We start from the raw sequence: 11,667 nt of genomic DNA, 5'->3' as shown, positions 1-11,667 counted from the left end.
TATTTCACCTAAAATTCAAACGTCACTCATTTTCTACTCACCCTCCGGTGGACTAAGGATTTTTTTTGTTTTTCTTTTAGAGTAACCTGTTTCTTTTTCAGAGTTATGGGCAGAAATGTTTGTTTATTTTAATGTAGCGACTCAGATTGTTTTCTAAAAAAAAAAACACTTAAAAACATCCAAATACCTTCATGGCGCTCGTTTTTAAAGTCCATCTTGTATTGAGGCCTCAACAAGAGGGATTGTTCCAATTTTTTTTTTTAAGTATTTAAAATATTTTAATCTTGTTTTAGCGAATCTTAAAGTTTGCTTTCTACTGTCTACACTGCTGTCTACACATGGAACCAGTCGTTGTATTAAAATTAATGTACATTTTTGCCTATTTTAATTCACACGAGCATCATACTGTGTAGACAATTATTGAATAAAATATAAATTCCAAAACAAGACAAACATTCAACATAACAACATTTTTTAGTATGTGTATTTGTTTTATAGGTAAAACGTTCTTTGAGTTATTTGTTTATGTAATATAAATGTTCCAAAAATGAACAAGGTTGCACTTGAACTACATTCTGACATTGATATTAAGCTTCAATAATATTCCTCGGTTTTGTTCCGGTCCATTGTTATCCGACCTTCGTTGGTGTTCTGGATAAATCCTCTGGGTCCAGAAGTCTTTGGCGTTCAGGTCACTTGCAAACAAACAAACAAAACGAACAGGAAAACAATGGAATTGAATCACAACATTCTATCCGATAGATGGGAACGCAACTAAGATCTCATTGTAATTAAATGACCTCAATCTATAATGAAATGAAATGCACGATAATGTTGGACGTTGTCTAATTTATTTTTATGTTTTTTTACTTTAACTATTGAATTTTAATCTCAGTGCTGTTTATCCTTTATTTCTGCTAAACACCATTATATCCAACATTTTACTTCAGCCTTCAGTGACTTTGAATTTGACACCATTTGTGCAAATATCTGATAAACAGGAATCATGATTTAAACCGTAATTTTATTATTTTTATGTTGATTCTGTAAAACAATAGACACAAATACACGTTCAAGATCTTTCATAGTGGTCACTGCATCACGCACGAAAACCTACTGTGAGCCAGACACCAACACATTTGTCATAGTGGGAGTTTTTTTTTATTCTTATTAACGTAACAGTATGATTTTGTACAAACGCAAGAGTTAATCACCGATAACAAAAGGGTTGCACATCACTTTTGTTTGGATCTTGGAAATTGACATATTAGAGGGGCTGTAATAAATAAATGTATCATACAGTTTGAGGTATGCAGAGTAGATTTGAGATTACAAATATGTCCATGCCTGTTCCTCCTCCTTTTCCACAGTGGTGATGCATTCACGCGCAAACGTCCAGTCGCACCCATAGAGGGACAAAACAGTTTGACATTTAATTTACATTTCATGTTATTTCCTGCCTTTTTCGACAGTTTTTAACCATGTTTAAACAACAACAAAAACCACTTCAATGGCAATCTGATATCACAGTCATCTCATTAATCTCTCAATATTAAACACGGACAGGTTTGGGAACTCATCTTTGTATTGGAAGTGTCCTTTGGTGCTGAAGAGCTCTGATATCTGAGTGCTGCGGTGACAAGTACTGGTCGACCTGAAGGGCCTATAGACGATCGACCCTCGGGCCGCGCCCCTAAACTCCAAGCTAACGCATGTAAAGCTACACAGAATGAATGTAAAGAATGTAAAAGAGGATATATTTGATTATACTTGTGGGGGGGGTGTGTTCTTTACATTTTAACATGTTCCAAAAAGGGATCTGAGGCTAGTTTAACATGCGCTTTTTTAAATGATTTATATATTTCTTAAATATGCTTCTCTGTCTTTGACTTTTAGTGATCCCGTCTCACTTCTCAATCTCAATTTATTGACAAATAAAGCGCAGCTGATTGGATCTTCTCTCTCCATGCATTTGATTGGTCACAGCTAACTTTCCAGGCTTCATGAGACCGAGCTTCAGTCAACGAAGCTCCAAAGCAACAATAAAAATCATGGAAGATCTGAGGAAAACATTCTCAAGCGATCACACCAAGTGTGTGTCCCTCGTCCAACAATTTGAAGTTTTGAGCATGTTTTTAATCCTCATTTCAGATTTAATTTTTAGTTTCTTTACTTGACACAGATCTGGTCACGTACATGTTTGTGTTCTCAAATCACGGTTCAAGAATTCTTTCTACCCGTCGGCTGTCTGGATCATTTATATTGTTCAATTAAATTGAATGTATTTTTTCATTATTTATATGTCATTCTATGTTACCACCACATTAAAAATTCCAGTGTTGTGTTTGCAACACTGACAATAAAAGTTTTCAAAGAGTCTGAAATGCATTAGCTATCGTTGTGCATGTTAAAGTAGCCACAAAATAGAACATTCCAGTCTCGTGTTTCTTCTAAATAATCATTTACAGCCCTCGAAGACACCAGTCTCTCATATCTGCTCGACGTTGATATGAATTAGCAACAAACGTTAAAGAAATCTAAAGTTAGCTTGTTAACAAAGAATCAGCATTCCAAAGACAAAGAAGACACAGGGCTACATATACTGAGACGAACGTAAACGGACACACACCGTGACATCATAAGTCAGCAATATGACATCATCAATCGCTGGCATCTGACATGCGTTTTTTGTTAGCCTCGGCGCTATATCTTCTCCAGAACAATTAAATTCCTGTAGAAATGTTTCAAATGTAGGAAGTTCACAAAGGTTTAAAAAAATAATATATATGTGGAAGTTAAACACACCGGCGGTCACTCGAGTGGAAGATGAAAACCTCAAGCTCAAGTCCTTGAGAGTCCGAGCGGCCGGAGGCCGGAGCTCGCAGCTGCATTGAGAGTTCTAGAAAATATAAATGTATGACATCATCATGGCCACGGCTTCTTCCATGCTGATTCCTCCAAAAGAGTGTTTCAAAGTTGCGTAAATGTTCACCAAATAAGCTGCGGAATTTTTCTTTTTTTTCTTTTTTTTTTCACTCAGGAAAATGGGCAGTTAGCGCACAGGCATGCCTCCGACACAGAGAGAAAACCAAAAGTGAGGCAACACTGTACAGAGCAAAAGACGCACAAAGAGAGTTCGGTTTAGCCCTTAGTGTAAAGATTTCACTCTCCCCCCCTCCACATCCTGTCGTATGGTTTGAGCAGCTGAAGTGTGGCGTCGTAGACCAGCAGGGGTCACAATAGAGAACCCTGCGTCAATTAAAAAAAAACACATTTTAAGGTTTTTCTTTTTTTTTTCCTTTTTTTTTTTTTGCAAAAGTCAGACCCATGCAATTTTGATGAAATCAAAGGGAGTCACGTCCTCTAAATATGGACTATCTTTAAGCGAGGGGTCACAGCACAATGTTTTCGTAAATGGCACACCAACGAGTTTTCAACTGTACAAAGGCCAGCTCCACCTCCTTCATTTTTTTTTTCTCATCATAAAAGTCCAATTTTTGTGTCAAGGCGAACAGGCCAGACTAATCTAAAGTGGTTTTCGTTTAACTGTCGCAGGAATACCTGCACTAGCAGCAAGTGACTAGACAATGGATATCGCACACGTTTTGGCAACAATCTCGTGGCTGTGCGCGGATCAGCACAGCCTGAATATTTACTACAGCTTACAAACGAGAAGCTCAAATCAACTGTGATTCTGTCAGCGTTCCCGCTCAATGCTGGTGTGACAGTCTTTAATTTTGGGGTGTTTCAATTTCACATGGAAACACTGAATGTTTCAATCACAACCCGGGGGGTAGGAAATGGCAGACGGCCCCTAACCTCTAGGTTATAAAGACGGTAAACTCAGAGGAGTCGGTCTTTATTTACTACCATTTTTTTTGTTTTTGGAAGGGAGGGTGAATCCAGTGACCTTGCTGAAAACGCTCGCCACTAATCCCCAAGTAAGCCTCTTCCTTCTTTCTTCCTGCCTGACGTCAACCTCGTCATCTTCCACGTCGCGCTCACACGGTCACCTCGTTCTTGCTCCCTGTCCGCAGCCCCTGACCCCCGCCTCCCCCCGGGATGAAGTGCAGCTGCTCGATGGTATTCTGCCGCTTGCTGGCGAACGCCATCCGCCGGGCGTTGGGGTGGCCTCCGCCGTGGCCGCCGCCGCCGTGGCCTCCGCCGTGAGGATCCCACCCGCCGTGCATCATCCCGGCGGAGCTGCGTTCGTGCTCGTGGCCGGACGTCGGGTGCGAGTTCATCTTGATCATGTGGTGTCGGTCCATGGACGGCGTCACGCAGATGTTCTGCTGCGACTGCGCCTTCTGGTGGTGGCTCAGGCGACCCATGGTCGGGACCATCCCTCCGCCGCCTCGGTCGCCTCCTATGAGACCCATCCCCATCAGACGCTCCTCCAGGTGGTCTGGGGAGACCAGGAGTCTCTCATGGGACCTGGAAACAGACATTTGTCAACAGTCTACCAAGAACAGATCCATCAAGGTTTCCACTAGAATAACACTATTATTACTACTGCAATTATACGTAGAATTAATGGATTTGTTTTGATTTTCTGGCTTTTGAAATGTTAAAAAATGTTCTAGAAGTGGCTGCTTTGTCCAATTTTTTCAAGATAAGTTACATTTTCCTGGCAGTTATTTTACTTGCAATGACTTTAGTTTAACCTCTATAACATTTGAATTAACAAAGATGCAATAGTGCTTCAATATCAGCTTTTTCATATGGTAAAAAAAAAAAATCCTAAATGAAATGATATGTTAAATGTAAACTTTGAATTATTAAATTGAAATATAATGTTTCTGGGTTTATTTAAAAGTAACTTTGCATGTCTGGTGACAGAGGCTCTGTTTTCTTGAACTCAAATTGAAACTTATACGACGTAATACTTGAGGTAAATTAATAAAATAAAATAACTTTCTTAGCTTATAAACCACTCAACAGCTTATGCTACGAAACATGCTTTCTTCCCCTTTGCTCACTCCCTCTCAGTGAACTCATTACTGCATCTGCATGTGTTAAGTGGATTTTTTTCCATCACAATGCAAATAATATATTATATATTCCGTTGTGCTTTAATAGTCTATAAATCAAGAGTTATTGAAGTGGAAATCCTGCATAACTCTCTGGGCACGTCTGTATTTAAAGGGTCATACTGAGGAAGTTCTAGAGGCTACAGAACAGTTATGTGACCAAAAAACACCAGAAGTTTGAGTTTCCTGGATATGATTTGTGGAGTTATAGCACTTTGAAATATGCATGTTGAATCTCTCTCCGCGACAAATTATTAATGAAGGCTTAATATTTCAGGTATTCTGTTGGGTCAAACCGGAATGATGATGTAATTTGGTTCAATTCAAGTTATTCTTTTCTTTAATTACGTTGGATTTAAGGAAGCCTGCTGAAAAGATACATCACCTGCGAAGAGTCTGAGACGTGGAACTCCTGCTCGTATTCATCATGGCTTTGTAGTACTGGTGCTGCTGGTTCTTGGACAGGCGAGTCAGGGTGTTCTCTCCGAGAGCCAGCAGCTGGTCCTGGGAGCGGACCCGCCTGGGAGGACGGTCGAAACTGGAGCTGGTGTACTGACTCTGGACAGGCAGCGGGTACGGGTTCGGCGTGGAAGGAGGCATGTAAAGTCTGGGTCTGGAGCCGTTCAGCGGCAGCGTCCCTCTGGTCCCGTCCAGTGTGTACTCGCCGCCCCAGGGCAGGTGGTGCTGGGAGGAGTGGAAGGAGGGCGGAGCGTTGGTGGACCGACGCTTGGAGCCGTAGTGCGCCGAGTACTCATCCAGTTCTTTTTCTGGGGCAGGAAAAATGGGATTTAAATATAAAATAATGTTGTATTTTCAATTTACAAAGGTATGTGCATGATCACCTGCCTAGTTTTGTGTAGGTTTTTATTTTTTTATCAACATACTTTGAAGACTTAACTAGCTACTGATGATGTAGTTGCTAGTCAACCAGACTTCTTGGTATGTTCTCAGTAAAGCAAGGTGTGGAGGCTCATGATTGACTTGTTAGCTTCAAATATTCTATGTGCTTTGTAGTTTTATATGATAACCTCAAGTAAAAATAGACAATAACAAATATTTGGTCTCTAATGTACTGTTGATAAGGTACGGGTAGATTTCAAGTTATATCTGATACCGGTGCTGGTGGAAATGGTGTTTAAACTATTCCCCAAAATGGTGCTAATGAAGTAATGGGTACTGGTACCATGATAGCATCTTTACTTTGGTCATAAAAACATTCAACATTTATTCAAAACTATAGTCAAGACAGTGATTCTCAGCACTCGTCTGGCTAAACCCCTCATGCATGTTGTCTCACACACACACACAGTAAAGCCCGAAAATTATACTGGCAGATGTAACTTAGTCTGTTTTAAACGACAAAATTAAGTCCCTAAATAACACTGAAGGAAACATTACTCACACGTTTGTTATGTACACACATTGATACGTTTTTTGTTCTTTCTTTAATTTTCTGCACGGTTTAGGAATGGCGCAGTTTTTAAAAGTATAAACCTTGAAAATAAATGTTAGTCAGTTTGAAATTCTCCAGATACATATTTTACACTTGAGAAAATCAAGTAACTATAAACTTAACCTTATTATTCATAAACTATTTTCTTTATTTCAACAGAAGTGTCTTATTGAAATATTTATTCATAGGTTTCCTGGGCGTAAGGTAACGGTGCTATTATTATCTTTATTTTAGGTTGTTCTATTCTATGTATTATTGATATATATTTTTTTATCAACATACTGTGATTGTGTATGGAAACAATACTATTATTGTTTTGGAGCATTTTTGACTGGAGCTCGGTCTAATGAAGCCTGGGAAGTTAGCTGTGTCTGTCCGACCAATCAAAGGCATGAAGAGAGAATATCTGATCAGCTGAGAGTACGAAGCTTTCCTATTGGTTGACTATTATTTCTTTAGTGAAAAACGCATAAAGATATTTGAAATTTAAAAATACTGCTTTGGCACACGTATGTAATAAAACCTACATTATATCTATTACAATAAAAAAAAAAGTGGGAAATACACACCTAATCTTTTTTATTTTATTTTGTATTTTGAAAGCAATATTTTATGTTCAACCTTATGCCTCTAAACCATTTTTCCATTGGAAAATGCTTCTTTTTTTTTGTCAGCATTATTTTGGAGCAAAGTTGTGTGTTTTATCCCTCGTGTTGTCTCTGGGTCAAAGTGAACGACGCCCACTACTGCATATGTGTTTATGGAAGCCACGGAGGTCGTTCACCTTGACCCAGAGAAAACAAACCTTGACCCAGAGACAACACAAGGGATAAATAAAATGTTTTAAACATATTGATCCTTAATGCATATCATCACACACACGCCCAATCACAACATACTCGTTCGCCCTATTTCTCTTGTGTGAGTGTCACTTAAAGTCATGGAAATGTAATTTGAATATCAAGATAAATGATATAAATTTATTTTTTCATTTAAGTCGTGGCTCACCGAGTCTCTTCAGGGAACTGTAGCGGCCGATCTCAGGCTTCATGGTGGCGTCGTACGAGGGGGGCAGCTGGGCCAGGTTATGGAAGGAGTGAGAGAAGGAAGGATGGCTGCTGTTGTGCCTCATGCCCCCTCCCATAATCCCCCCACCGACGCCACCCATTCCTTTACTGGAGCTGGAGATAAGGGTGGGCCCGGAAGAAAGCTGGTGGTTGTTGTTCATGCGGGGGCCTCGCTCTGGTCAGGAAAATAAAAAAAGGGGGAAAAACAAACTAGTTAGCGGGTTAACACGTCGAGTGTCTCCAGTCTCCATGGCGACCTTCAAGATCGGTGTGCGTCTGACACACACACGCACACACACACACAGAATCTATAAAAAAAACAGGACCACATTCATGTGAAAGCGCTGATCAATAAATACAAATATGATTATGTAAGGTCAGCGGCGAGTGGGGGGAGGAGTCGGAACACACAGGGGCTGCCCCTCGCAGCGACCCCGACATGCGTGTGGCCTCGGGCACATTCAAGCAGTTATCTTGACATCACCGCTGACACGCCAAATCCTGGGCCACAACACAGTTTGACCAGTCAAACTGCATCTTGACATCACGTCGGGGAGATTTCAGAGACAGTAGCCGAGCGGAAAAGTGGGATCATAGCAACAGGCAAACCAGCGTTACGTTTTCATTTTGAAACGTTTGATTCACATTTTGACCAACTCTGGAGTTTGACTCAAATCATCCTCTGCATCCTATGAAGAGATAAAAACACGTGTTTAACTGATGTTAATTGATGTTTTAAAGCTCACTTATTCATTAACAGGTTGTTTTTGTGAGAGAGAGAGAGAGAGAGAGAGAGAGATAGTGAGGTCCAGATTAAAAAGAGACAGAGAGACAGTCAAATAAAACACAAATATTTTGCTGCCACAAAAAGCGGTACAAAAATACTGAGGCCAAAGCAATTACTATTGGTGTAAGTACTGTTGAGTCCTACATTATGATTTCACACGACGCAAAAACGCTTGGTCGCCTCAACCCAGAGACAGCAGTGTCGGCACCTGTAACATATTCCATTGGGGTAAAAGTCATGTTTGCTTTTTGTAAAAAATATCCAATTTTGTTTTTAAAAAACATGTATGCGTTTAAGTGTGTGACTTAATGAATAACCATTGGTACTATGTCCATCAAAATAATAAACATTATAATATTTGTGCAACTCTAGTCATAGGTTTTTAAATAAGTAAGAATTAATACAAAAAATAGTAGCAAGTAAGTAAGTAATTTATATTTAAAGAGCGCTTTTCCAGACCAGGGTCACAAATCACTCAAACAATCAAAACAATACTCAATAAAATACATACTTAAAAGGTCAAGATAACACCTATAACAAGTCTCAAAAAACCAAGGAAAAGCCTGCACAAATAAAAAATGTCTTGAGATGTTTCTTGAAGGAACTTAGATGTTTATTATAAAAAATATAAAATATTGTAAATCAATTAATTTAAAAGTAGATAAGCATAAACAGCAAGTGCAAAAAAAAACTTTCTTTGTATTTGTTGCTAATTGTTTTGGAAGTTAAAAGAATAATGTTAATGTATCATAGGTAACGGTAAGCATAGGTTAAAATAGATAAATAAAAAATAGTCTTCAGTGATGATTGGCCAATTATGATGACATCATGATGACGTCATCTCTAGGTATGAACCTTGTTTTCATTCTTCTTCTAGCACTTTAGCCGATTCCCAGGTTAGCAAACATTTGAAAATGAAAACGTAGTGAAGTGGATGTCGGACACCAACAGCTACATAAAGAAGGACATTTGAAAGCAGCTGTGGTGGATTCACAGAGAGCTTGAAGGGGGACGAGGACGGGGGGGCGACGAACAAACTCACAGGAAGCAACAAGCAGGTCTTGAACTTGTCATAAAAAAAATAAAAAAAAGGTGTTTCACTTTCAACAACAACCGGAGCTTGTTGACAGTCGCACGGCTGCTTTCGGGCATGTCATCATGGCAACAGAGACACAGACAAGACAGTCGGATTGTGAGGCCAATCGTCGGGCCGGCAGCAAGACGCCGCCCGCGTTGCACCGGGCCGTGCCAACGCCAGCGCGCTTACCAATGGTGGCAGAATGTTTGGGACTGGAGGCAGACCCCTGCTGGGTAAAATGGTGGTGCAAGTTTCCAGCTGCAGAGAGAGCAGAGCCGACACACTGATGGACTCCAGAGACAAGAGCACGTCAAGTCAGCATTTGTGTCAGGACAGAGACGAGAGCGAGAGGCAAGGTGGACAGGATAGAGGGTGAGAGTGTGAGGGGGGGGGGGGGTACTATTTCTCCAGGAATTGACTGATAACATGAACAACAGATTACCGGAAAATAACTTAATTATTCAGAAATCCTTGTCTTATTTATTCAGGTGATTGTATTTCTGGATTAAACAAGTATTAGCAGAGTATCATCCTGGAGAAATGGAACCAAGTTTGTGCGAGACAGCAGCAGAGGGAGAGAAGGAGACAGTAGTAGAAGATTCAAGAAACAAACGACAAAGCACCTCCGTTCCCTCGTCATCGTCCACTAGATGTTCAGTCAAAATGTAACATCACGTCCAGAACGGTTGGATCTCTTTTCGCGGAAGAGTCTCAGCTGGTTGCTACAGTAACGCTTTTTCCCTTCAGTTGGTGTTTTTTGCTATTACATAAGAATGTTGACTCGTGTGATATTACAACGGCGAGAGGTTTTCAGATCTTCGTGGTTAATCATCGCTCAGGTATGAGAACATGTTAAAGCAGAGCTTTTATATGCGTCATGACAACAGAAGCGTTCTTTAGCTTAGCTTCCAAAAGGGCTCTTTTAAGGGAAACTAATGTGTTGATTTAAGTGTGTCTTAAATAGATGTTGGACTCTATTGTATCATCAGTATGTGTCTGTTTGTACAAAACTCTCTTTTCATTGAAATATTGACATTAGAAAATGTGCTTAAGCCCCGCCCACTGAAAACGCTTTGTTTCTCTGGAGATTAAATCTTGTTTACCATAACCACGTCCACTCTGCTATGATTGGTCAAGCTTCAGGGTTTGTCACCGTGCATCATCAACCTCAGACGTCTTCCCCTCCAAGGGACTCGTTGTATAAACAAAGCGGGTGTGATTACAGCTGGCTAGAGAAGGAGTGAAGCCATTGTTACGTCAAAATGGACTCCACTCTTGTAACCTCTCAGTCGTCGAGATTTCAGACGGGGAAGAACTTTATCAAGTAATAAGTTCAAAACATGGTCATGATGAAGAACTTACTGCATCTTGGAGAGGAAGACTTCAACATTTGAAACATGTGAGTTTTTATATTAGTTGCTCTTTAATTGACTTCATCTTGCCTGAAGGGTTAGGGAGTGTAAAAAAAAGTTTGTTCATTCATTTCATTTCAATAGTGTCTGACGCTTACCGGAAGAGAAAACGGAAATGAACGAACAGAAAGCAAGAATAACAAATGCACTTGTGAAGGGTAGGGGGCGGGGCCGGAGATTCTTCAGTAGACAGGATATTGTGAAATCACCCTTTTTTTAAAACTTCATGGAGCCAGAATCAATCCTTGTTTAATGGACCTACGTATTAGCTTCAATTGATTTGCCCCCATTACAAGATCTTTGCTTGTGCAATCCAAAGTTTGGATCAACCCCAAAAGATCAACGTTGACCAAAGTGAGTTGAGACCCTATTTTTATTTGTCATCACTTACTGCGGTTGTCTTTGCTCTGCAACACAGGGGTGTAGAGGTTCTTGGAGTTGGAGCTGGTGGTCAACATGGCAGAGTTGTTCCTCTCCCCCGGCTGCACCGGACTGGACTGGTGACGTAAGATGTCCACTAGTGACCTACAGAGGCACAGACGGGGGGGGGGCGGGGAGGGGCAGAAGGTCAGAGAGGCACCAGGAGGTGAGAGGACGATCTCAGCTACAACCCCCTCTATGTCATAATTATTGTCCTACAGTTTTTAACCAAAACACTTCGCACATGAAAGTTTCTCTCGCATCTCACCTGGGCATGTTGACCTCCCTGTTCCGCGGTCGTCGGGCCACTTTGCTGAAGGCAATCCGAACCCCGACGGCGACCACCAGAGTGAAGGAGATCACGCCACCGATCACGTAGGCGGTGCTGCGAGGAGACGAACATATTTGAGCTCAAGGTAC

The 11,667-nt window shown here is 40.7% G+C and overlaps 1 protein-coding gene across 3 annotated transcripts in view; it reads right to left on the bottom strand.

The window, feature by feature from the left end:
- Positions 1 to 1,004: 1,004 nt before the first annotated feature.
- Positions 1,005 to 11,667, bottom strand: part of shisa7b (shisa family member 7) — a 29,055-nt gene continuing 18,392 nt past the window's right edge. For 2 of the 3 annotated variants that reach the window (XM_087787176.1, XM_087787177.1), the window contains exons 4-9: positions 11,516 to 11,632; positions 11,219 to 11,352; positions 9,605 to 9,673; positions 7,492 to 7,725; positions 5,416 to 5,797; positions 1,005 to 4,434 (exon numbers count right to left, since the gene is read on the bottom strand). In XM_087787176.1, coding sequence (XP_087643302.1) covers positions 4,002 to 4,434; positions 5,416 to 5,797; positions 7,492 to 7,725; positions 9,605 to 9,673; positions 11,219 to 11,352; positions 11,516 to 11,632 — 1,369 coding nt within the window. In that variant the 3' untranslated portion in view covers positions 1,005 to 4,001. The remainder of the gene's footprint in view (positions 4,435 to 5,415; positions 5,798 to 7,491; positions 7,726 to 9,604; positions 9,674 to 11,218; positions 11,353 to 11,515; positions 11,633 to 11,667) is intronic. The other variant, XM_087787178.1, reaches the window with a different exon arrangement.

Source organism: Callionymus lyra, chromosome 3, assembly GCF_982586985.1.
Source record: "Callionymus lyra chromosome 3, fCalLyr1.hap1.1, whole genome shotgun sequence".
NCBI classification, from domain to species: Eukaryota; Metazoa; Chordata; class Actinopteri; order Syngnathiformes; family Callionymidae; genus Callionymus; species Callionymus lyra.
The sequence above is the reverse complement of the archived record's forward strand: the minus strand, read 5'-3'. Positions and strand labels throughout refer to the sequence as shown.